General features: G+C 38.2%; 1 protein-coding gene across 7 annotated transcripts in view; it reads left to right on the forward strand.

Moving 5' to 3' along the window:
• The window catches only part of dnm2a (dynamin 2a), an 82,356-nt gene that overhangs the window by 33,512 nt on the left and 21,920 nt on the right, over nt 1-26,924 (forward strand). For 2 of the 7 annotated variants that reach the window (XM_049475756.1, XM_049475754.1), the window contains exons 10-17: nt 128-266; nt 7,260-7,346; nt 8,630-8,700; nt 11,669-11,720; nt 13,759-13,785; nt 21,880-21,990; nt 26,005-26,114; nt 26,204-26,315. In XM_049475756.1, coding sequence (XP_049331713.1) covers nt 128-266; nt 7,260-7,346; nt 8,630-8,700; nt 11,669-11,720; nt 13,759-13,785; nt 21,880-21,990; nt 26,005-26,114; nt 26,204-26,315 — 709 coding nt within the window. Of the gene's footprint in view, nt 1-127; nt 267-2,223; nt 2,363-7,259; nt 7,347-8,629; nt 8,701-11,668; nt 11,721-13,550; nt 13,563-13,758; nt 13,786-21,879; nt 21,991-26,004; nt 26,115-26,203; nt 26,316-26,924 lie in introns of all 7 variants that reach the window. The other 5 variants (XM_022668018.2, XM_049475755.1, XM_022668017.2 and 2 more) reach the window with 5 other exon arrangements.

Consider the following 26,924-nt stretch of genomic DNA (forward strand, 5'->3'; position numbering starts at 1 on the left):
ATTTCTTTCATTCTTCTTTTGTCTGTCCATCCTCTGTTCTCCTCTCTGTTCTGTCCGTCCGTCCGTCCGTCTGTCTGTATGTGTGTGTTTTGTCACGCTGGCTGTGTGTCTCCCTGTATGTTCTCAGAACTGGCCTGTTCACTCCAGACCTGGCGTTTGAGGCCATCGTGAAAAAGCAGATCGTAAAGCTGAAAGAGCCGTGTCTCAAATGTATCGATCTGGTCATTCAGGAGCTCATCAACACGGTCAGGCAGTGCACCAACAAGGTACTGCAGTGCCCCCTCGGCCCGGCCACGGGGGGCGGGCCGCTCTCCCCGGGGTCACACCGCCCTGAAAGCGGGCTGGAGGGGGAGCCTCTCTCTCTGGTCTGCCTTCAGGGCTCTGTAGGGTCAGGACTGTGTAGAGTCAGGAGGCAGGAGGCAGCGGTGTAGACTGTGTGTGTAGAAGTGTAGAGTTAGCTGCAGTCCTGCCGGTGTGACCCCCCCTCAGCTTGCCGGCCACCCTGTGCGCAAGGTCCTGCTGTCGTGTAGTGGGGTGTTGTGGTGGTCTTGTGCCGAGGAATCCCACTCGTGTTGGGTCTAAAAAGGGGGGCAGGCTGATGGTCTACGTTCAAGGGTTAGTCCATAAAGTTCACCAACGCTCTATCTGGAGGTCCACCTTACTGAAGACTTCATGTCCAACCCGAATCCAAAAATCCCAAACAGGATCAGTTATACCTTGGTTTTTGAGTGATGCCAGAGGAACCCTGCTTAAACTTCACTGACGCCTGTAGAACCTTCGCTTGATTACTATTAATAAAAAAGGTTTGTAGTTCAGAGTAATTCTGTGGCACTTAAAGAACCACATTTAGGACCTTTGTAAAGGTTGTAAAAGTGTATTATTGCACTATTTTCCCTCAAACCTCCACCCATGGATGGGTGTGGAATCGTTTGTGAGCAAACTATATTGGTAAGACCAAAATAGGGCTGGATAATTTGAATATGATGTACAGTATTTTTTGCACTATAAGGGGCTGCAGATTGTAAGAAACGTCATGCAACACTAGTAAGGAACAGGGGTGTTGCCATGTTTTCCTTCTAATTCAGCAGGTCTTAGTGGCTAATGCCGCCTGATAGGGCTATACTGAGGAACCCTGAGTTTTCTGGTAAGCCAAGGATATTAGCTAGCGGTTCATCCCACGTAGCTTATTTTAACACAGGCTACAGTTCAATAATACTCACCTCTGAACTGTAAAAGAGCCATCGCTGTTAGTAAGTAATACTAATGCCGCTCCAGCAGTGCTAGTTGGGGTTAGCAGCAAGCTACAGGCTGATAAGAGTCGCCTCTGAACGGCAAAAGAGCTAGCCTTTTGTGCAACTAGCGGCTAATGCTAATACTAAAAAAAAAAAATGCTAAAACTAAACTTAAACTCCTGTATAACTCTGTACTTCAGCAGAGTGGCTTTACTGGTCCTGAATACTTGACTGGTAGAATTCATACATAAGGTGCACCAGATTATTAGACACACTGGCGATTTTTAGGAAAATTTAATAATAGTGTGAAACACAGTGTTTCTGATACTGATGTTCACAGTATAAAAGCCACCGCCTGCGGTGTATTGTAATTAGACACTGGCGTTGCCAGGTTACTGAGGTCTATGCTCTTCTGCCCTTTCCTTTTTGGCTTGAACCCAGATGTTAACTGGGATTCGAACCAGCGATCTCCCAATCATAGTGGCAGCGCTTTAGACCACTGGCCCACTAGTAGCCCCTACTCACAGTTAGTTGATGACACTCAGGTGTTTATACGTATCAAAAATGTGTTTAAAACGTTTATCAAGCACTTCTGAAACCAGTTATTAGACAAGTTACTGATTGGGTTTATTATGACTGGACCTAAAGTCTCCAGAAAGGTAGATCTGCAGGAGTAGACTTGGTGACTCCTTCTCTGTAATGTTCTTATAATAATATGCGTCATCATTCCGTTGCTAGATTTGCTAATCCATTACATCGGGTCACGGGTCAAGGGTTAAGGGTTACGCTGCCTGCCTCTCTTTTTGACCGGTTTTCTTGTGTGTTTATAGATGAGTAGTGATTAACCAACTAAACAAACTCTTCTTCTTCTTCCTCTTCTTCTTCTCCTCCTTCCTTGTACTCTTTCTATCTGCTCTTGTTTTTTTTTTTCCTTCCCCGACTGTTCTCTCCATCCCTTCACCCAATGCCTCTTTACCCGGCCGCCCCTCAGAACCGGGTTGTTCACGCCTGACCTCGCCTTCGAGGCCATCGTGAAAAAGCAGATCCGCAAACTCAGAGAGCCGAGTCTGAAGTGCGTCGACATGGTGATGTCTGAAATCGCCACCCTCGTCCAGAAGTGTTCCGACAAGGTAAACTGGAGGTTTCCCAGTTCCCTAAACAAAAGGGGGAGGGGCTGTGCACCTGAACCGGAGACTAGAAGACCTTCCCCCATCATTCACCCAATCAGCACCCATCTGTATGAGATCAGCCCCTCCCACACCTTTTCTTTGGCAACACCCACCCTCAGCTTCACGTCCTCATCCATTGATCCATCCATTGATCAATCACGTCCCATGACTCCTCCTTGGGCTCTCCCAGTTGAAGCAAGCGCACACACTGATTGGACTGGGAAAAAAATGTGTCTTTTTCGTGGAAAATTCCCTCCTCCCGCCCTGTCAGGCTGAATTCTGCTGCCAGCTAGCTTCCAAAGCCTTCCGTTTATCACCCTCTCCTCCCTTCTCCCTCTTTCTAGGGCTGTGTTTATCCGCACTCTTATATCTGAAGGTATTGGGTTGGAGATCCGGTGGGAATTGAGTTTATATCGGCAAATCGACTATTTCATCTTCTTCCTGTAGGGTTGGATTTCTGCTAGGGTCTCCTCAGATCTTATTTATGTTAACATACGACTATGCCTTGTTTGGCATCATCGTTGCAAAGATCAGCTGAGTACAAATTTTCACAGCTTTTAGGAAGATATTACTGTTGGATATTACTGTTGTAGTTTACAAAGGACAGTTAATAAAAATGGTGGAGATTCAAGTTGATCTCCAGGTGATTACAGTAGAGGTATTTACTTCAGCAGTGCTATTCTATTCAGATATTTCCCCAAGTAGTGCTTTTCTAAGCATAAACGTACATTCGCCCTGCAATTTAAGTCATACATTTACCTCAGTAGAGCTATTTTATTCAGAAATTTACTTCAGCAGTGCTACTTTAGTCAGACATTTTTCCCAAGTAGTGCATTTTTATTCCAAAATTGTCCTCAGTAGAGATGTTAAACGCACTCATAAACGTACTGCTCATAAACGTACCACAGCAGTGCTTCTCAAGTAACACAACTGTTCCCCATATTTTTTGCACTATAAGGCGCACGGGATTATAAGGCACACTGTCTGAACGTCTATGTTCTGGTCTATTTTCTATGCGACACTAGTAAACAGGGGTGTTTCCCTTTTAATTCAGCAGGTCTTGCAGCTGGGTGGTGGTGGTGGCTCATTAAGTTAAGTAAAGCTAAGCTAGGTAACATCAACATCGCTAATCTGAGGAACTCCCGGTAAGCCAGGGCGATATAAGATAGCGGTTCCTCCCATGTAGCTTGTTTTAACATGATAAATCCTCTCTGAACTGTTAAAGAGCTAGTGCTTAGCGCAGTTTGTGGCTAATGCTAATACTGCTTCAGCAGTGCTAGCCGGGGTTAGCAGCAGACTACAGGCCAATAGTAATTTTTGTTTAACTGCGCCTTATAGTGCAAAAAAATTGTAATCAGAAATTTACTTTAGCAGTGCAAATTAGGTCAGATATTTACCCTAGTAGTGCTGTTCTAATCAAATAAATGTACCTTCGCAGTGCAATTTTTAGTCATACATTTATCATACATTTAGGTATTTTAATCAGAAATTTACTTCAGCAGTGCTACTTTAGTCAGGCGTTTTTCCCAAGTAGTGCAGTTTTATTCCAAAGTTTTCTTTAGCAGAGCTGTTCTACACATAAATTTACCTCAGCAGTGCTCCTCAAGTAGCACAACTGTTCCCCATATTTTTTGCACTATAAGCGCACCGGATTATAAGACGCATTATGCGACACTAGTGGGTTAGCAGCAGGCCGATAGTAATTTTTGGGAAAATTAAAGGATTTTAACTGTATCTTATAGTGCAATTTGTAATTAGAAAACTACTTCAGCAGTGCTATTCTGTTCAGATATCCCAGTAGTGCTATTCTAATAAAATAAATGTACCTTTGCTGTGCAGTTTTAGTTATACATTTGTAGAGGTGCTTTAATCAGAACTTTACTTAAGCAGTGCTACTTTAGCCATTTTAGACATTTATCTCAGTAGTGCAGTTTTATTCCAACTTTTTCCTCAGTGGAGCTGTTCTACACATAAATTTACCTCAGGAGCGCTTCTCAAGTAGCACAGCTTCATTTATCTACAGGTTTAACAAGCTTTAATAGTGAGTTCAGTTTGTATTTTGAGTATTAATTACTGTAGTCAGAATCTGTTGATCTCAGGGTTTGTGATGGTATTATGTTGGGATGTAATTGGCAGTACCCAGCCCTATAGTTCAGCTCTACACCTCTGCTTGTGCTGGAGATAGAAACCCTGTCGCGCTGAGGCCGCTCTAGGTCTGGAGCAGTTGCTGTAGCCGTAGCAACCGGGGAGCTTCTGCGCCATGCTGATCACCACCCTCGGGCTCCTGTTACCACTGTTACCGTAGCAACGGGGGTTCACCTGCCACCTTGTGGAAAGGGCGAGGATTGCGACCTGAAACTTTTTCTTTTCTTGTTTTTACTCTTTTCTTTCTTCAGCTTCTTTTCGTTCTTCTTTCATTCTCGTTTTTCAGTCTCTTCCTGACCTTTCGACCTCAGCTAGTACAGGATTCTCCAGCCCAGGTTCTGGAGGGCCTCAGTCCAGCACTGTTTGGTTGTTTTGCTTATTTTGCTGCCCAAACGTTTGATTGAGCTTAGTGCCTCAACGTACATCGGCTCAGTTTTGCGAAAAATGTTGTATTAATTAATTAAAGCAACAGTTCCTTAAAAAAAAACACATTTTAATACATTTAAATACTGTTCCATAATTTGTACAGTGACCAAAATCATCCAAAATAAGCTTGATTCCTAATTAATTTTAATTATAATTATTCATTATATGTTTATTCTAGTGTATTTTGTGTATTAATTGTCATTACAATAAGACATTTCATCAGGATGCAATAAAATATCATCATATTATCCACCTCTAATCCATCACTACTTTTAAATTAGAGCTCAAACTGTGCTGGACTGGGCCCTGATCTTCCAGAACCAGACCTGGAAGCTCTGGAACTAGCAGGCCTTTATTTTATATCCAGGTCTTTCCTCTGATTCTTTCTTTGCATTTGCCATTAACTCCACTAACACACCAGCAACTCGGCCATAGCCATTACTGTCAGCCATGAAAGACCTATAGACCTAAATATACTAGTGCATTTCATAAAATTAGCTAACATCATTGAAAAGTTACTTTATTTCAGTAATTCAGTTCAAAATGTGAAACTCATGTATTACATAGATGTATTAAACACACAGGGTATTAGAATATTAGAAAAATAGAATATTATCTAAGAACAATTGGTACTTTTGGCAGTGTGGGCAGTGTGCCAAGTCCTGCTGGAAAATGAAATTCGCATTTCCATAAAAGTTGTCAGTAGCAGAGGGAAGCATGAACTGCTGTAAGGTTTTGTGGGAAAACAAAACTGCACTGACTTTAGACTTGATAATAAAACACAGTGGATCAACACCAGCAGATGACAGACATGTCTCTCCAAACCATCACTGATCATCAGTAAATTTTTACATTGCATTTATAAAAAAATCAAGGGAGCAGAGTCTGGAGGAAGAGTGGAGAGACACACAGTCCAAACTGCTCGAGGTCTAGTGTGAAGTTTCCACCAATCAGTGATTTGTGGTTTGGAGATACATGTCTGATATCTGCTGGTGTTTGTTTTCCCACAAAATCTTACAGCACTTCATGCTTCCCTCTGCTACTGACGACTTTAACGAAGATGCAGTTTTCATTTTCCAGCAGGATTTTGGCACATTGTCCACACTGCTAAAAGTAGAGGATCAATTGGTGAACAAAAAAAGAAATAAACACTTAAAATAGATCTCCCTATGTGTGTAATACATCTATATAATATGAGTTTCACATTTTGAACTGAATTAATGAAAAAAAAAAGTAACTTTTCAATTATATTCTAATTAATTTTGAGATGCACTCTTTAACTGTGGACTTCTCTAATTTCATAATTATCGTTACATTTAAGTTTTGTTACATTTTTTTAAAATATAATTTTCACATTTTAACCATTGTGTCAAAGTTTGCTTTAGACTCCATGCAGTCTCCATGCTTCATTAACGGCCTCTTTCAAGCTGATGGTGAAGGCTTTGAAAGCCGGTTGCTCATGTGATTACTGTGAATGTGTATGTATGCATTCATATATACATATATACAGCTCTGGAAAAAAAAAAACAAGTGACCACTTAAAAATGATGATGAGTTTCTTTGATTTTTTATTACCAAATTGAAAACCTCTGGAATATAATCAAGAGGAAGATGGATGATCACAAACCATCAAACCACCAAACTGAACTGCTTGAATATTTACACCAGGAGTAAGCAGTGTGTAAGACTGGTGGAGGAGAACATGATGTCAAGATGCATAAAAACTGTGATTAAAAAACAGGGTTATTCCACCAAATATTGATTTCTGAACTGTTAAAACTTTATGAATATGAACTTGTTTTCTTTGCATTATTTGAGGTCTGAAAACTTTTTTGTTATTTCAGCAATATCTCATTTTCTGCAAATAAATGCTCTAAATGAATGTTTGCATTTTACTCAAACATAAACCTATAAAAAGCAAAATCAGAGAAACTGATTCAGTGGTAATTAATTTTTTTCCTGAGCTGTGTGTGTGTGTGTGTGTGTGTGTGTGTGTGTGTGTGTTTGTTTGTCAGCTCACCCACAAACCTGCACATACAGCAGTTCCACCCTGAGTTTCATCCAGACACTGTGTGTCACTCTTTCACTCTGACCTGTTCTGACCTGATCTGAGAGGAGGGAGTGCATGCTCTGTGGTTGGATGTGGTTGTGGTCAGCTTTTGCAGGCTTGCAGCCTTCAGCACTGCGTGTGTGTGCGTGCGGATGCATGTGTGTGTGTGTGTGTGTACGTGTGTGTGTGTTCAGTGTATGTACGCTGTCGTCTGCAGTGTTGTGTTTGTGTCCACAGCTGGGTTCCTACCCCAGACTCAGAGAGGAGACGGAGAGAATCGTCACTACACACGTCCGAGAACGAGAGGGCAAGACCAAGGACCAGGTGAGACATGCTTATAGAGTAGAAATAGAGGCCATCTTATGTATTGTACCATTATTATGGAATTACAGGGGTTGGACAATGAAACTGAAACACCTGTCTCATTTTAGTGTGGGAGGTTTCATCATGGCTAAATTGGAGCAGCCTGGTGGTCAATCTTCGTTAATTGCACATTATTACACCAGTAAGAGCGTGAAGAGAGTGTGAAGGTTCAATTATCAGGGTAAGAGCACAGTTTTGCTCCAAATATTACAATACACACTATAACATTATGGGTGACATACCAGAGTTCAAAAGAGGACAAATTGTTGGTGCACGTCTTGCTGGAGCATCTGTGACCAAGACAGCAAGTCTTTGTGATGTATCAAGAGCCACTGTATCCAGGGTAATGTCAGCATACCACCAAGAAGGACCAACCACATCCAACAGGATTAACTGTGGACACTGTAAGAGGAAGCTGTCTGAAAGGGATGTTCGGGTGCTAACCGGGATTGTATCCAAAAATACATAAAACCAAATCACGGCAGAATTCAACGTGCACCTCAACTCTCCTGTTTCCACCAGAACTGTCCGTCAGAACAATAAATTATTGTGGTTTAAAACCAGGTGTTTCTGTTTTATTGTCCAACCCCTGTAGCTCCACCCTTCATTGGTAGACTTCCAAGAGAGCCCATACATTTAAAACACTAAGTCGGCTTTCGAGCTTGAACATATACTGTAGGTAGGATAGGGGAACACATTGCAAAGTTAATTAATACAGCGCTGAAAAAAAAATGAGGCCACTTAATAATTATAGGTTTCTTAGATTTTACCAAATTGAAAACCTCTGGAATATATTCAAGAGGAAGATGGATGATCACAAGCCATCAAACCAAACTGAACTGCTTGAATATTTGCCCCAGGAGTGAGTAGCATAAAGTTATCCAAAAGCAGTGTGTAAGACTGGTGGAGGGGAACATGCAAGATGCATGAAAACTGTGATTAAAAACCACCAGGGTTATTCCACCAAATATTGATTTTTTTTTGTATTTCAGCCATTTCTCAGTTTTTGCAAATAAATCCTCGAAATGACAATTTTTATAATTTGGAATTTGGCAGAAATGTTGTCTGTAGTTTATATAATATAATTAAACAACAATGTTAATTTTACTCAAACATGTACGTATAAATAGCAAAATCAGAGAAGCTGATTCAGAAACTGAAGTGTCTCTTATATTTTTTTTACAGAGCTGTATATTGTGATATATATTTAGATAAATATCTTACTGGCTTTTATCTTTCTTCAGGTTCTGTTGCTGATTGACATCGAGCTCTCCTACATCAACACCAACCATGAGGACTTCATTGGATTTGCCAAGTATGTGTTTTTATATTGATCTCCTGAATTGATTCACTGTTTGTTCTGCAGGTCTTGGTCTTTGGGGCTTAAGTGTCTCAAAGGTTGGTACTAATGTAGCACGTAGTCTGGACTCGATCCAGCAACCGACCCCCCTCTCTGTAGAGTTTGGATGTGGATGTACATACGTGTGTGGAGGGTCTGGCATAACCAAATTACGCTAAACCAAAGACATTACTTTAACCACGAGTGGGTTCGCTGCATGACTGGTTGTGGATGAAAGGGAACTGTTAGCATGACCGCATTAGCACAGGCTGGCTGAGATGTTTCTTGTGATGTTTTTTTCAGAGGTGTTTTTTTCTGCTAGTTAGGAAAATTCAGAAACTAGAATAAGAATATGAAGAAAGTTTAAATATCTGCACAGATAAATGGAATAAAAATACTGCTTTTTTTGTTGTTGTTGTTTTTTGTTTTCTTTTTAATTTTTTTAAATAAAGTTGGTAGACCAATTCTATTAATGGGATCTCCTCGGAAACGCAATGTTCAGAAAGAACACACTCAATCTACTGACAACTTTTAGGAAGATGCGGATTTCATTTTCCAGCAGGACTTGGCACGCTGCCCACAAAAAGTCCATAAGTACCAATTGGTTTTATATAATATTAAGATTTTCTGAGACACTGATTTTTCATTGGGTTTTCATTGGCTATAAGCCATAATCATCAACAGTGATGTAATACATCTATATAATAAAAAAGGTTCACATTTTGAACTGAATTACTGAAATAAAGTAACTTTTTAATGATATTCAAATTTTTTGAGATGCACTAGTAGTATATACCAGGGATGGGCAACTTCCATGATGGAGAGGGCCACATTTTTTTCAGCATGACCATTGGAGGGCCACATGACCTCGCACTTCAAATAATTGAATATGAAAAACGCTACAAATGATTTTCAATAAGAACAAATTTTATATGAATTTATATCTGTATGTTTACAGCACCAACATTTATCAACAACTATTTTCTGCATATTAATGCATTTTAATACGGCAAAAGACAAACCGTTTGCTTAAAAAAAGTGCAAAAAGGAAGTCCTTCATATCAAAGAACAAAAAGTTTGCTTAAAAAACTGATTGCAAATACAGTAGTTCCTCTGTGTAAAATAAGTTCATTATAACAAGTCCTTCATAAGCAACAAGGACAAAACATTTGCTTATAAAAGTGCAAAAGGCATTTGAACTCATTTATAACAAAGAACAAAAAAGATTTAAAAACTGATTGCAAATAGCTCATTCAATAATAGCAGAAAACTAGACCACAGAGGCCCAACATTTATTGAAGCTAATGAGAGAGCTGTGGTTTAGCCTGCTGGCTCACAATGGACTGCATGTCAATGTCAATTTTCGTGGTTGTTTGGCAGCGCCCTCTAGCGGTCAAAAGTAGAATTACGTTTTTTTTTTTTTTTTTTTTTTTTTTTTTAAATTATGAAATTATGAAATTATTTTTGATCTATTCGCGGGCCGCACTGAGTGATGACGAGGGCCGTGTGCGGCCCCCGGGCCGCCAGTTGCCCATCCCTGGTATATACTATAGTATACTATTGGAAACTGCTGACATCTATTGTTTGTTAACAACATAATGTGAAAGTCTAAATTTAACAGTTAGCGTTAAAGCTAACATGGCTAACATGAGTAACATATATATATATATATATATATATATATATATATATATATATATATATATATATATATATATATATATATATATATATATATGGCATGGTTTTCAGTCCATACCAGCAAAGCCCAATTCATTAGCGGAGGTTGCTGGTTGCATGTACAGTACAGGAGGCTTTTTGGCATTTGATTGGCACTGAGCCAGTGTTGGGCGTGCCCCCCCCCCAGGCCCTGTTTGACCCCTTGCTCGCTGTGCACGTGACCCCAGGCGCATGCAGTGAGTGTTCTAGCCTGGTCTGATGTTAGGTAGCCATGTTAACGGTTCTCGTGACGTCATCTTTCAGTCTAGACCACCGAAGGCTGGATGACGGTACCCTGCCCGGGTGCAGCACCAACAGGTGGGCGAACAAACAACACCCACATGATCACACGTCCTTCAGCCTCTGCCTTTTGACCCCGCAGGGCAGCATGTGACACCAGTCAGTAGTGTTGAGCCGAGTGCTGATAGGTTAAGGTTATAAGTCGCCGTCAGTGCAGGATTTCTGTGGTTTTATCTTTTTAAAGAACATAAAAAAGAGGAAGATTGTTTGTGGGATTAGCTGCTGTTTTGCTACTTCCTCCTATTTTTAGCTTGTTTCCCTGTCTGATGTCTGTCTGTCCATCTGTTTGTCTCTTGATTCCAGTTTGGTGTTCGGTAATATTGTTACCAAAGCAATGAAAGAAATGTTTTTTTTTTTTACTCATAATAGTAGTGAAACACCTTCATCTGTTAACATATACTATTAATATATAGTATAATATAATCTTTTTATGCAAAGGTCTCGTTCTGTAATTTTTTTTTTATTCATTTAAAAATGTCTAGTTGTGGTCTTTAGTATGAATGAATGCCGTTATTGGTTGTTCGAATCCCTGTCATGCAGCTTACCCTCAGCTGCCGGAGCCCCGAGAGAGCTTTCCTCCGAGCGTTAGCGCTGTGATGCTACTAGGTAATGGTGCCTCAGCAACAGTTCAAAAGGAGGCGAAGTCTGACTTCACATGTATTGGAGGAGGCATGTGCTAGTCTTCACCCTCCTGGTGTTGTGGCATCACTAGTGATAGGGGATATACAGCTGGCTAGCAGCTGAATGGGTGGCACAATTGGATATTGGATAAAAGTATAAAAAAAAAATAATAAAAAACTTTAATTTAGTATTTTAATGAAGTGTTACAATTGGAGTGTAACATTTGTGCATTTTTTCCGTCTCTCTCTCTCTCTCTCTCTCTCTCTCTCTTATTCTCTCTTTCTCTATCTGTCTTTCTCTCTAGTGCTCAACAGAGAAACCCACATGTGAACAAGAAAAGGGCTATACCAAATCAGGTACTTTCATTCATTCATTCATTCATTCTCCCAACTCCCCTCCCCATTTACTCAATCCCCCTTAGGAACCTCTCTGTAACAGACTGTAACTAGTCCTGTTTAACTTCCTGTACCCTCTGGATCTGAGGATCCATGACCTCCACCTATTTACAAAACCCAGCCCCTTCCCTACACTATGTCCTTTAAACTAATTAACATATTGCCCTCAATTGACCATTGCCTGTAATGACCCACTCCACCCACATAGCATGTTCCGCTATGTATATGACATATAAACATCTTGTTATGAATGGTGTATGTGAAGCACATCTTTTATATTTTGGGGCTTTTAAGTTTCAGCTGAAGTAGTACATATAGCATCTTATGCCCTATTCGGAATGTGACAGTTGCTTGGGGTAATTCTCTATTTCACACTTGTTATCCAGATAGTGTCAAACTTAGGGTGTACTCGCACTAGGCACAGTTTGGTTAAATCGTGCTGGTGCACAGTTCTGCCCCTTCCCCACTCCCCTGCTGACCTGCACTTACACTACGTTTAAACAATCCGTGCCCGAGAATTACTCACTGCTCAGTGGGCTTGCCAGTGTTGTGCTGAATTTTGTAAATACATTCACATTACCAGGCTGGAGTGACTCAAATCAGATTTTTTCATGGCTGTGTGAACGTGCCAAATCTGATTTTTTTTTTAAAAATCAGATTTGAGTCACTTTCATATATGGTCCTAAATCTTATTCGTATCTGAATTATGAACATGCGACATGAATGTGAACGGTCAAACCAGAATTCATGCATCTCTTTGCTTCTACGCATTAGCATTAGTGTTAGCATTAGCGCTCTCAAACCCACACATCTCTTGGTGCAGCTGTGCAGCTATGGCTGCAGAAAAAAACAGCTTTGTTTGCTGTTTCTCCACTCCAGCAAAAGATGCTCCACATATGAGCTGCTAACAAACTCATCCATTTCCCTTTATAAAGCTACGACTCGTCTCTCAAATATGAGGGTTTTTGTTATTGGTGAAGAAGGAGACGTTAATACAGGTATCTATGTGCGCATGTGAGACAGCGTTTCAGGGACAGAACCGTCAAATCTTTCATTATTAAAAAAAGAGTTTAACCACATATTTACATGGTAGATGTTTCCCTGATCAACTAGTCCAGTCTGAAAAAGGGCTTAAAACTATAAACGTAAGAGTTTATCGATATGACTGATTAAAGCAAGTGCCCCCTTTGCCTTCCTTTAGCCTTCTTTACCCCCCGAACTGCGCTTTTACTACCCCTGCATTACTGCATTACTACATGCAACATGGTGCTGAACAGGCATGAATCTCAGCGCAGCATGAAAATCGACCCCAGCAGTAATCACAGTGTTGTTCTGCTGTTATGCCTTTATTAACTCCACCTGCTTCTTCTTTTATAGAAATGTTGGTTTACAATGTGCATGGATTCCCACTGAGACAATGAAGCAGCCGTTATGATAAAGCTGATTTTTCTTGTCATACTGCAAGTTAATCTAATTGCATGTAACTCTTCTGTGTTCTTTTGCTCTCTCTCTCTCTCTCTCTCTCTCTCTTTCTTTCTCTTTGTCTGTCCCTCTGTATTTATCTCTGTCTGTCTCGATCTCAATCTTTCTCTGTGTCTCTTGTCTATCTCCCTTTCTTTTTCTTCTCCTTTTCTTCCAACACAAAAATTCTGTTCTTCTTCTCCATTTTTTGGAACACTGTCTCTGGAACCTTCTCTTCCTTTTCTTCTTCCTCTTCTTCTTCTTCCTCTTCTTTGCTTTGCTTGTTTTTTCCTCACTGACCCACCGCCCCCCCTTTTCCCGTCACCGCAGGGAGAAATACTGGTAAGTACCCCTCACCCAATAAGCCCCAAGCAATCGCCAGGTCACCAGGGCTCAGCCAATCAGAAGAACTGAGGCTTTTCATAGGGTTTCAAAGGGTTTTCATAGGATTTTTAGGGAAACACTCCTTATTATGAGGAAAATCCTTATTATGTGATGGTTTGATGGGTTGTCTGATGGTCATTCCTCTGTTCTGCAGCTAGATGGGCTACGAGAACCAGAGAAGGTAGAGAGTCCTCCAACGCTGTAAACTGTAAACTCTATACAAAATCTGGGAGGAATGTGATTGGCTAATTTTTGTCATGTGTACTGTTGCCAGTAATCGGTAGCAGCCTTCAGTTTTCAACATTTTATACAATTTTATAAAACCACACTCTTAAAAAAAAAATGAAGGTGCTACAAAGGGATCTTTAAAGCCATGCCACAAATGAGCCTTTTTGAACTTTTGATTCATATTTTGAGAATGAAGAACCGTAACATTACTTAAAACTTTTTGAAGCTTTTTTAAAAGGGCACTAAACCCCCACTAAACTATTTTGCTGACTCAACCCTCAGCTCAAATGTAAGGTCATTTGGGGTAGTTTGGGAGGGGCACTGGATGATGTATGGGTTTAGAGGTGGGACAGGAGAGAGAGCTGATTGGCTTAGCTGCAGCAACAGCAGCAGTGTGCCTCTGATAGTGGTTAGAGGCAGTAGCAGAGGGGTGGTATTATTGATTGACATATCTGTCAATCTGCCTATAGCACAGTTGTTTTTTTAAAGGTTAGGAAATCTCTAAAAAAAATTTATGTGGGAGAGGTAATAAACACATAAATAAACACATCTCAGCTATTTATAGAAAAATATGGTTTAGGGTTTAGTTCATCATACAGCTCTGGAAAAAAATAAAAGACGACTTCAGTTTCTGAATCAGTTTCTCTGATTTTGCTATTTATAGGTATATGTTTGAGTAAAATGAAATTAAATGAATTAAAAAAGATGCAGATCTTTCAGACCTTAAATAATGCAAAGAAAACAAGTTTATATTCATAAAGTTTTAAGAGTTCAGAAATCAATATTTGGTGGAATAACTCTGGTGGTTTTTAATCACAGTTTTCATTAATCTTGGCATCATGTTCTCCTCCACCAGTCTTACACACTGATTTTGGATAACTTAATGCCTTTACTACTGGTGAAAAAATTCAAGCAGTTCAGAAAAAAGGAGCAGGTGTCTCAAGACTTTTGTCCACAAAAGTGTTATATCAGTTAGAACAAAATCAAAAGTTTTTTTTTTCTTTCTATGGCATCACTGAAAGGACCCATTGTAGATGCAAACTTTTGTAAGAGTGTTAAGCTAACACACAAGTAATTCATGTAATTGAACACTACTCTGTGGTTGCTACTAACATTTTAAGTAATTCAGTTACATCGTTTATTTAATATAATGTGATATTTATTGCAATCCTATCCGGAGTGTCTTTATTTATACCCTGCTCTTAATTTGCAGGAAATAATTAATAGCAATTTTATATTTTTGTAATTTAATTGAGCCTGATTAAGTTTATATGCATTATTGTGAAAGTAAAGCCTTGGTTGTCCTGTTATCTGGCTGAGTGCTGGCAGCTCCTGCAGGGGGCGTCGAGTTTGCCTTGTGGAGGAATCTGCCGTGGCACCACTGTGGGTGGGAAGTAGAGGAGGTGCTGGAAGGAAACTGAATCAAATCAGGACTGTGGGCCGAACTCTTCACTTTTGAATCAATCATACTGTGTGTGTGTTTGTGTGTTTGTTTGTGTGTTTGTTTGTGTGTGTGTCTTTATTTCTGAATCTGAATTCTGAACTTCTATTGTTCTCATTTTTATTTTTTCTTTAGCTGATCAACACCATTTCTGAGGATTTCTTTTGATTCAGTTCTTTAGATCATGATTCAGTTCATTATAAAGTCTCATATTTCACTGATTCCTTTTGATCTTTTCTTTAGATCATGATTCAGTTCATTATAAAGTCTCATATTTCACTGATTCCTTTTGATTTTTTTTTAGATCATGATTCAGTTCATTATAAAGTCTCATATTTCACTGATTCCTTTTGATCTTTTCTTTAGATCATGATTCAGTTCATTATAAAGTCTCATATTTCACTGATTCCTTTTGATATTTTCTTTAGATCATGATTCAGTTCATTATGAAGTCTTGTATTTCACTGATTCCTTTTGATTCAGTTTTTAGATCTTGATTCAGTGCATTATGAAATCTCAAATTTCACTGATTCCTTTTGATTTAGTTTTTTAGCTCATAATTAAGTGAATTATAAAGTCTCTTATTTTAGTGATTACTTTTGATTCAGTTCTTTAGATCATGATTCTGTGTATTATGGAGTTTCATATTACTGATTCACTTTGATTCAGTGCATTTATGAAGTCTCGTATTTACTGATTCATTTTGATTCAGCTATTTAGATCATGATTTCGTTCATTATGAAGTCTCATATTTCACTGATTCCTTTTGATTCAAATCTATAGAAAATGATTCAGTCCATTATGAAGTCTCATATTTCACTGATTCCTTTTGATTCAGTTCTTTAGATCATGATTTTTCATAACTGGAATTTACTGTATTTATGTTCCTTTGGTCGCAAAACCTGGACTTAAATGCTGCAAAAAACTTCTGCAAAGTACACTTTAGATACTCTTAGTTTTTTTGGGGCCTGATCTAAACTCTATTGACAAAATAATGCCCCAAAGGCTGGGCTACCGGGACTCCACCACGGCAAAATCTGGACACTGTATTATCTGACTGTTTTACTAGAGCATTAATAATTACCAGGTTAGAAAGGTAGAACTATAAAACATTTCACTTTGAAACTAAATGCTACGACTTTATACTTTCGTAATATTACGACTTTAATCTTGTAATATTACGAGAGAATAATGTTTTAGTATTTTGAGGTAAATGTAGATCTAATGGTTGGGCTGTTAGGAGTTTAAGAATGGAGTATTTTCCGCTCATGAGCTGTTACAAGGCTGCTGTGATTATCATCAGTTAGCCACATTAATAGCATGCATTCCACACACATTTGGTTTGTGAGTGAGTGTGTGAATGAGTGTGTGGAGTCTAGGCCTTCTCCTCCTCTCCTCTGCTGTCCTGTTCTGACTTCTGTCCTCTACTGCACCCCCCACAAACACAAACAAACGCACACAGTAACAGTTTTAAGAGTTTTCCAGGTGTTTCCCATCAAGGCAAACAGTAACTAGAGCTTTCTGTGTTCCGGTTCCTCGTCTGTTCCTCGTCTGTGTTAGCGCACTCTGACCACTGACTCTTTCCTTTCTCTGACTCATTCTCAGTCTTCTGGAGGACTCCGGCAAAAGAGAGAGGGAGGGAGGGAGGGAGGGAGGAAGGGAGAGGTGGTGGTCTGATTCAAATGCAGTTCGAACTGACTCATGTTGAAAGTATTGCTCATTTTAATACCAGAATGAACAAAGTACTTCCAGATTTCATGAAGTCTCAGATTTCACAGATTCCTTTTGATTCAGTTCTTTAGATCATGATTCAGTTCATTATGAAGCTTCATATTTCACTGATTCATTTTGATTCAAATCTATAGAAAATGATTCAGTCCATTATGAAGTCTCACATTTCACTGATTCCTTTTGATTCAGTTATTTAGATCATGATTCAGTCCATTTTGAAGTCTCATATTTCACTGATTCCTTTGTTTCAAATCTATAGAAAATGATTCAGTCCATTATGAAGTCTCATATTTCACTGATTCCTTTGATTCAAATCTATAGAAAATGATTCAGTCCATTATGAAGTCTCATATTTCACTGATTCCTTTTGATTCAAATCTATAGAAAATGATTCAGTTTATTATGAAGTCTCACATTACACTGATTCCTTTTGATTTGATTTTGATTCATGGTTTAAAAGGTTTAACTGATTCTGTTTTTCTAATGGTTCGGTGAATCAGGTTGTCTCAGATTTCACAGTGATTCACTTCACTATGATTCACTCGACCTATGATTCAGTACTTTATGAGGCTGTAGATTGCACTAGGATTCTGTTGAAGTGGAATATGAAGTCACCTCAGTGTGAATTCATTGTTAATTAATTTTATTATAATACATAATTCTTGATCCAAAAAAGTTGCTCACCACCTTTAGAATATAGGAAAGGCTAGAGTAAGAAATTGGATAATAGATGTTCCATTACTTGTAGTTCCCTTAAGTATCCTCAAAAAAATGTATGATGAAACTGGCACTTATTAGGTCCGCCCTGGGAAAGAAAAAAACAAGAGTAACCTTTAGAATGTCTGATAGGGTAGTGTAAGGAATTAGATAACAGATTTTCCATTACTTGTAGTTTCTTTAAGTATCCTCAAGTGCATTCACAAAGACCCACAAAAATGTTGAATGATGAAACTGGCACTCATCAGGTCCGCCCAGGAAAAGGAAGACCAAGAGTAACCTTTAGAATATAGGAAAGGTTAGTGTTGGAAATTAGATAACAGATTTTCCATTACTTGTAGTCCTTCAGGTATCCTCAAGTGCAGTCACAAAGGCCCACAAAAATGTTGCATGGTGGAACTGGCACTCATCAGGTCCGCCCTGGAAAAGGAAGACCAAGAGTAACCTTTAGAACATAGGAAAGGTTAGTGTTGGAAATTAGGTAACAGATTTTCCATTACTTGTAGTCCTTCAGGTATCCTCAAGTGCATTCGCAAAGACCCACAAAAATGTTGCATGGTGGAACTGGCACTTATCAGGTCCACCCTGGAAAAGGAACACTAAGACTAACCTTTAGAATGTTGGATAGGGTATTGTAAGAAGTTAGATCTTACTTCATATCAGATTTTCCATTGCTTGGTTTTGACAAAGACACAGGTTGTGACCCAGAACAAATCGACCCCACATGGGGGCGCTATGGAGCGTGTTGCTTTTTCCTGACCTGTCTACAGCTTGTAGTCCTTTTCATTTATCAGTCCTGTTATTTAGTAACAGATACAGTATTCCCTCCACCTCGCTCTCTAGCGCCCTCTCTCTTTACACTCCTCGTATGACTCTAATGCTCACCACTGTAATACTCTCTCTCTCTTTATCTCAATCCCCGCTCTCTCTTTCCCATCTATAATCTATAATCTCTCGATTTCTCCTCCGTAGGTTTGTTTTAGGCCTGTGTCTGCTCTTCGTTAACCCACTAACCCCCCTCTCCGATTTAACATTTTAACAGTGTGCAGCCTAGCTTACTGGCCACTGACCACTTTAACCCTAACATACCACCGCCGACCCCTGACCTTTCTCCTGTAGAGTTCCGTTTGGTGTGGATGGAATTGTCCTGAGCGTCAGGACAGACAAACCCTTTGCATGTAGTTTGAGATTTTTTTTCTTTATTAATTTTCTCCTCCATGATTATATCATAGTTTTTCTTTAGCTGTTTACCTTACTTTAATAGCTTAAAGTACTACAGTACTAGTTGAAGGTTTGGACACCAATTCATTGTTTTTTATTTTATATATTAAAAAGAGTTTATACAAAATATATACAGCTTTGGAAAAAACATTAAGAGACTACTACTGTTTTTCTATTTAAAGTTACATGTTTGAGTAAAATGAACATTGTTGTTTTATTCCATAAAATACAGACATTTTTTTTTCCAAATTCCAAATAAAAATATTTATAGATATCATTTAGAGCATGGTTTTTCAGAAAATGAGAAACAGTTAAATAAAAAAAAGATGCAGAGCTTTTAGATCTCAAATAAAAAAAAAAACGAGTTAAAAAGTAAAGTAAAAATTAAGAGACCACTTCAGTTTCTGAATTAGTTTCTCTGATTTAGCTATTTATAGGTATATGTTTTTCGTTAATCTACGAACATTTCAGAAATCAATATTTGGTGGAATAATGCTGGTTTTTAATCAGTGTTCATGCATCTTGGCATGTTCTCCTCCACCAGTCTTACACACTGCTTTTGGTATAACTTTATGCCTGGACTCCTGTGGAAAATTTCAAGCAGTTCAGCTTGGTTTAATGGCCTGTTATCATCTTCCTCTTGATTATATTCCAGACGTCAATTTGGTCAAATAAAAAAAACTCATCAGTTTTAAATTTTTTATATTTTAAATTCTTGAAAGTAGCACCAAAAAAAAAAAAAAAAAAGAAACCTCGAAGTTAACAGCTGCCCAGATTAAGAAGCAACTAAATGCTTCTTCACAGAGTATTTTGGTTTGTTTAACACTTATTTTTTGTAACTACATGATTCCCTATGTGTTCCTTCATAGTCTGGATGACCTTATTATTCATTTACAATGTAGGAGAAATAATTAAAAACCCTGAATGAGAAAATATGTCCAAATATTTGACTGGTACTGTAAAATAGCCACATTTATTTTTTATTTCCTAAGATATAAAATCTGAATTTATGGTACAGTATTATTTTTTTTTTACTACTCCTATATAATCAGACATGATTGGTATCTGGAGTTTGCTTCTTTTAGCTTCTGCTAATGTAGCTAACAAGTAAACATATAGCCCATTTGTATGACACAAATACATGAGCAGATCACTCATTTATCTTAAAGTAAAAAAAATAATAATACTAAAGTAAATTATTTGTTAAATAAGGTAAAATATTTGTACTTAGATACTTGACACCTCTGGTTTTAGGCAGTAACGATGCTAACTAGCATTACTGCTACTGTGAGCTAAATGCTAGGTTGGTGAGCTAATGCAGGAGTTACAGCCAGAGCATGTTAACAAGGTTTATAACTGGAGTTTAAAAGCTTTAGAAAGTATGTCTGAGGTATTGAGGCATTTTTATCATATATAAACTATAATTTTGCTCAAATGCTCCATATAAACCGCATAAAGGCGCATTTAAAATCATAGGTGTTATACAGGAGTTTCAGTTAAGTTTTCCAGCACTGAGGCTGGAGCAGTATTAGCATTAGCTGCTAACCAAGCTAAGCGCTAGCTCTTTTGCCATTCAGAGGTGAGAATATCGGACTGTAGCCTGTGTGTTTACAGCGTTAAAACAAGCTATGTGGAACGAACCGCTAGCTAATATCACCCTGACTTACCAAAACACTCAGGGTTTCTCAGTTTAACACTGTCAGTCCAACTAGCGCTATCTGTTTGTTGCTAATGCTAATGCTGCTGCATCCTAACTAAAGTGGATATCTGGAAATATCTGGAAAGCTTACTGTAAATAAACGGAAGAGCTTTACTCACCCAAATAAACAGTTGGCTGGATATTAATCTGTGAAATTAATTTTAAAAATGCTTTTCTAAGAATTAGAGTTTTGTTTATTTAGCTTAGCTTTACTTCAGTTAGTCACCACACCACCCACCACCACCGAGAAGCGAGACCTGCTGAATTAGAGGGAAAACATGATTACACCCCTGTTCCTTACTAGTGTCGCATAAAATGCACTTTAAAATCCAGTGTGTTTTATGTACGGAAATAGACTAAAAAAAAAAAAGACATTCATTGATAGAACGCCTTACAATCCAGTGTGAAAAATGTTGGATTTTGGATTTACTTTAGTAGGTCGCCCCCTGGTGGCCTGACAAACATTAAATACAGAAATACTGTTTGGTCTGTATTTCTGTATATAGTCTGTATTGTAGAAACATTGCTGCTTTCAGAATATATGAGAATTGGAAGTGCTTAGATCATAAATAGAGCTATAGATGGATCTAAAATTAATATATATATTAGTATTTTATGTTTCAAATGTTTTAAAAAGGTCTATTAGAGTAAAGCTTTTGGTCGATGTCCTGCAAAAACCTGGTTTCAATAGAAAACAATAGAGTCTATGTTAAAATTAGCGAAACCACTTTAAAATGGCTTTAAAAAGGCTTATAAAGAAGTTTATTATTGGTTATTAATTAGGTTGTAAACCCTTAAAAACCAGTTACAACACAGATAGCAAACATTTATTAAAGCTTTGACTGTACGTTTGTTTTGTACAGATTGATAAATAATAAAATTATTTATAGTGGAGCAAACCTCCATCTCCAAACATGTCTTTGCTGATCGGCTACATTTTCAGTAAGAGGAAAAGTGTAGAAATAAGTAGAAATAAATATGACATTGTTCACTTCGTTATACTGGTTCTGATAGAACTGTAGTTTGGCTCTATACAGAGATTTACATGATGTTCAGTCTGCTGTTCTTGAGTAGGTAAGTTTGGGCAGGTTTTTGATTTCCTGCGAGGCTTCCTGCATTCACACACAGGCCCTGCTGGACTGAGAGGTGTGTTATTATGAAGCTGAATGTGTTCAGCACCAGTTCCTGACCTGCTCACTACCCCCCCCACTCTCCCCACCCTGCTCTCCTCTTCACAGGTCATCCGCAAGGGCTGGCTGACCATCAACATCAGCATCATGAAGGGAGGATCCAAGGAGTACTGGTTCGTGCTGACCGCCGAGTCGCTGTCTTGGTACAAGGATGAAGAGGTGAGGAAACCGCAGAACTTGGTTGGAATTGTGGGCTGATTAATCATTTTATCAGGGTTCGTACAGTCATGAAAAAAACGGAAAAGTCATGGAATTTGAACTTAGCAATTTCCAGGCCTGGATAAGTTTTGAAAAAAATAAAAAAACAGAAATTTTTATTTTAATTTTTAAACCTTTGTTTTCCTTTATCGACTGAGAAAAGCTGTTTTGGTTTGGGTAAATCGCAAATCACATGTGACTGGAGTTTCAGCTGCGCTATAACTGTAAATTCACTCAAAAATGCTGATTTAATGCTGTCTGGCATCATTCAGACCAAATATGCAGAAATGTTATTCAGCTAGTAAAATGTCATATTTTAAAGTTTTTTATTATTATTAATTTATTATTAAGTTCTGTACTGATGTTTTAAAGATTTTATTGCCATGACAAGTCATGGAAAAGCCATGGAAATGTATAGGTTAAAACGTGTATGAACCCTGTTTTAAATTTTAACACCGTTACAATAGACACAATTTGACCAATCAGGCAATACCCAGTACCAAACTTTGAATGCTGAATTAATATAGGTAATATTCCTTATAGAATTAATAAACAGTGTATCACACCATATCACACCAACTTACAGACAAAGAAAAACGTTTAGCATCCTGGCTAGTCTGCTAATAAATACACCTAAAGCTTCACAGTAAATAATAATAGACTACTTTTAAGACAGAAATTCCCTATAATCACGATATGGATTTTTAATATCACGATATTTCTGATATATTTCTGATATATCACGATATAACACTACAGGTGTGAAAAAGCTCTTTTATACTCAGCAAATCAATTCTAATTGAGAAATCCTTACAACCAAGCTGAGATGTTTATAATAAAGTAAAATTAGTAAAATATTCTTTATTCCAGCGCCCCACGTTGGCTTTTACCTCCCCTCACCCCATACAAGTATATTCTAGAATTTAATTAGAATTAACACCAATAATATAAATATAATTGCATTTTAAATTTCTTACATTAATTCTTTTCTTTACATTTAAATATCCACTATAAAAACTTGCATCTTAAGAAGAATAAGAACTTTTTTTTTTTTTTGTAGCGGGAGCTCAGTAAAACCAATAAAGTAGGTAAAACAGTAAAATCTGATCATCTGAATTGTAATAAATTTTAAATATTGGTTAAAAAATATTGTATTGTTAAATATTCAGACTGTATTTACATATATGGAAACAAGAGAAAAGTGTTTAAAATGGACACACATTTTTAATGAATTTAATTCCGGTTTAATTTTCATCTTCAAGTTTTTATTAGTCTATTTATACTATGTTATAGTATGCTGTAGATGATATGGATAGTATCTTATGTATAGATATACTATAGCTATACTATATATTCTATATTGTTTTATGTTATTGATAGCTGCTTTAGGTTGCAGATGTGCAAATACACACACACACACACACACACACACACAGTATGTCGACTCCTTTAAAAAGAATTAACAATAGGACACTAAGGAGTAGATAAACATTTAAACCAATAAGCTCCATGCCTGCCTAATGCCAGGCGTAGACTGTAGGGGGGGGGGGGGTGTATAGCCCTCCATCCCTCTGTTTAGCTGCAGTATCCCGTGCGTGTGTGTGTCCCGGCCCAGCCTAACCAATGTGCGGACTACTGTTCAGCTGCAGCATGATGAACAGGTAGTCTGAACACTGGGCAGGCGGGGGGGAGGCAGGGGGAGGGGGAGGGCCGGAGAGCGGTTGGATGGATCGCAGGTCACTGCCCTGAACACGGAGAGAAAAGAGCAAACGTTCAACTTCCAACTCCAGCACACTGATAAAGCAGTTGCACGTGTGCACAAACACACACACACACACACACACACACACACACACACACACACACACACACACACACACACATGTGCAAAATACACTCGTGCAAATATCTACACACACACTCTGATTGAATAAGATAAAGCTGTGTAAGATCAAAGCATTGCATTTGCAGGTTTCAGAAAAGAGAAAAAAAGATACCCAGAAGATAGAGCTGTAGATGGATCTAAAAAAAAATTAATATGCAAATTATTTTATGTTTTAAATGTTTTAAAAAAGGTTTATTACAGTAAAGCTTTCAGCTGATGTCATTCAAAAACCTGGATTTAAAGAAAAGTCGTATAAATAGGTTATAAAGGAGTTTATAATGATTATTATTTAAATAAAAGGTTATAAACCATTAATAAGCAGTTGAATTAAGCACATGAATTCCACATTTGTTTATACTGTTAAAACTCTTAAAAAAAAAGAAAAATAAATCGTACTAGATGCTACTAGATCGTACTTTGTCTTTTCCATCAGTCATTTTTTTATTTCTCTTAATTACTTTATTCTATTCATTTAACTATAATAACATATTCAATCATTAGTTTAATCCCTTTACTTTCTATATTGTTTTATGTTATTATATGTTAAAAAAAGTCATTGTTACTGTTTTTTTTCTCTATTCATGTGTTTATTAGTTTATAAGTGCTTATTAATGTATTATTTTTATTATTAAGTATTTACAGCTTCATTTAAAACCATTAATAAACTCCTTTTGTAAACTATTTATAAACCCCTTTATAAGGGAGCTTTATTTTAAAGTGGTTCCAAATTATTTCATTCTAAGTAATTATGAATTCATTCAAGCATTTCTATTGTTCCTTTCTTTAAGACATTTGAGCTCAGTGTGAAGATCAGTTTTTCAATAGTCAGATTTACATTAGAAATAGTAAATATAAAGATGCATTATTGATAATAGGAATAGCAAACACTTTTAGAATGATATATTATACTGATTTTTGATTAAATTAAACTAAATTAAATTAAATTAAAATGATCCAGCTTATTTTTCATTGTCAATGCCCTCCTATTAAAATATATGGTTAACTTTTACTCTTAATCATTTACATATATATATATATATTTTCTGTATTTTTTTTTGTTAAATATATTTTTAGATTTACTCCAAACAGAACACAGAAAGAAAGTTCGGAAGTTGGCTATTGTAAAATTGTAGCATAAAAAAAAAATAGCATTAAATGCTGCAATAAACTGAAACACATGCTGCAGGCTCACCAGGTTGAGGTCGGTTCCGACGAGTGTGTGTCACCACTTGTGCGTTTGTGTGTGTGTGTATTTGTGTGTATTTGTGTGTATTTGTGTGTATTTGTGTGTATTTGTGTGTGTGTGTGTGTGTGTGTGTGTGTATCCCGGGCCCGGTCCCCAGCCTGGTCCCCGGCCTGGTAAGGGTCTTCATTTAGACACACACATCATACACACACTATACACAATTCCGAGTGATCGACGCGCTTTCTGTCCCTCAGAGCAGATTTCCGAAAACGTCCTCGTCGTCCTCGTTAGAACTCCGACAAACAGAGAGCTAGAACTTTTTTTTTGAAGAAAGAGACGGAGCGAGAGAGCGAGAGGACGAGTGTAGCCGGGATGGACGGTGGAAGCGGAGTGACGTGGCACACTGAAATGTTCCAGCCAGGATCCGACTTTGGAATTTGCAGGAAATCGTACTGGGTTACTGGGGGGGGCTGGGTGGTTAAAGAGGGGGTGTTTTTGTGTATCTGTGTGTGTGTGTGTGTGTGTGTGTGTGTGTGTGTGTGTGTGTGTGTTGGGGGCAGGGAAGTTGTGTGTTCTGAGTGATGTAACTGTTGGGAGTGCAACTTTTTTCTCTCTCTCTCTCAGTGCATACATAAATGTTTCCAGATGCTTCTGCTCAACAGAGAACTGGCAACCCCCACCGCTCCGCTGTCCTACTACACACACACACACACACACACACACACACACACACACACACACACACACACAGAGCTCTCTAGATTGGTGGTCTGTTATATTAAAGTAGTGGATTTGTTTGCCCTCACTGAACTCAGGTTTGAGCCTGCTTAGATCTAAAGGTAATCTCTCTCTCTCTCTCTCTCTCTCTTTCTCTCTCTCTTTCTCTCTCTCTCGCTCTCTGTAGGAGAAAGAGAAGAAGTACATGCTTCCTCTGGATAACCTGAAGCTCAGAGATGTGGAGAAAGGCTTCATGTCCACCAAGCACACCTTTGCCATCTTCAACACTGAGCAAAGGTCAGGTTTGTCATGTGTGTGTTTTTAGAGTTTGTGTGTGTGTGTGTTCTCGTGTTCTGAGCTGTGTTTCCGTGTGTCTGCTCCTGCAGGAACGTTTATAAGGACCTGCGTCAGATCGAGCTGGCCTGTGACTCTCAGGACGATGTGGACAGCTGGAAGGCCTCGTTCCTCAGAGCTGGCGTTTACCCTGAGAAAGATCAGGTACTGCTGTGTTCACTCTGCTTCTGTGTCTTGAGTGGAGGATCACAGACTTTCAGCAGAAGATCTCGCTGTATCAGTAACCCTGCGTTCACCCTGTGTTTGTCTCTTGTGGGTGTGTTCGAGACTGCTCTGCACATCTTGTTGTTTGGCCACACCAGACAATATTATCCCACACTGCTGCAATGCGCAGCTAAAAGGGGGTGATGCTCGTAACTAATATTGGAAATTCTGGAGACGATTTATACAATTTGTAACGATTCATAGCAATTTATACGAATATTAACGATATAGGGTAATTATATGTCTGCATTCTTGCACAGTCTGTGTGGCTGATATCGGTCATCTCCTCAATATGCACAGTATCTATCTATCTGTCTGTCTGTCTGTGTCTGTCTGTCTGTCTGTCTGTCTAATTACATATCTGTCTGTCTGTCTGTCTATCTATCCAATTACCTATCTATCTATCTATCTGTCTGTCTGTCTAATTACATATCTAATTACCTATCTGTCTGTTCGTCTGTCTGTCTGTCTAATTACATATCTGTCTGTCTGTCTGTCTATAAATATGGTTTTTATTACACATACATATGCTTTTCATTTACATTACCA

Source organism: Astyanax mexicanus, chromosome 3 (assembly GCF_023375975.1).
Source record: "Astyanax mexicanus isolate ESR-SI-001 chromosome 3, AstMex3_surface, whole genome shotgun sequence".
Taxonomy (NCBI): domain Eukaryota; kingdom Metazoa; phylum Chordata; class Actinopteri; order Characiformes; family Acestrorhamphidae; genus Astyanax; species Astyanax mexicanus.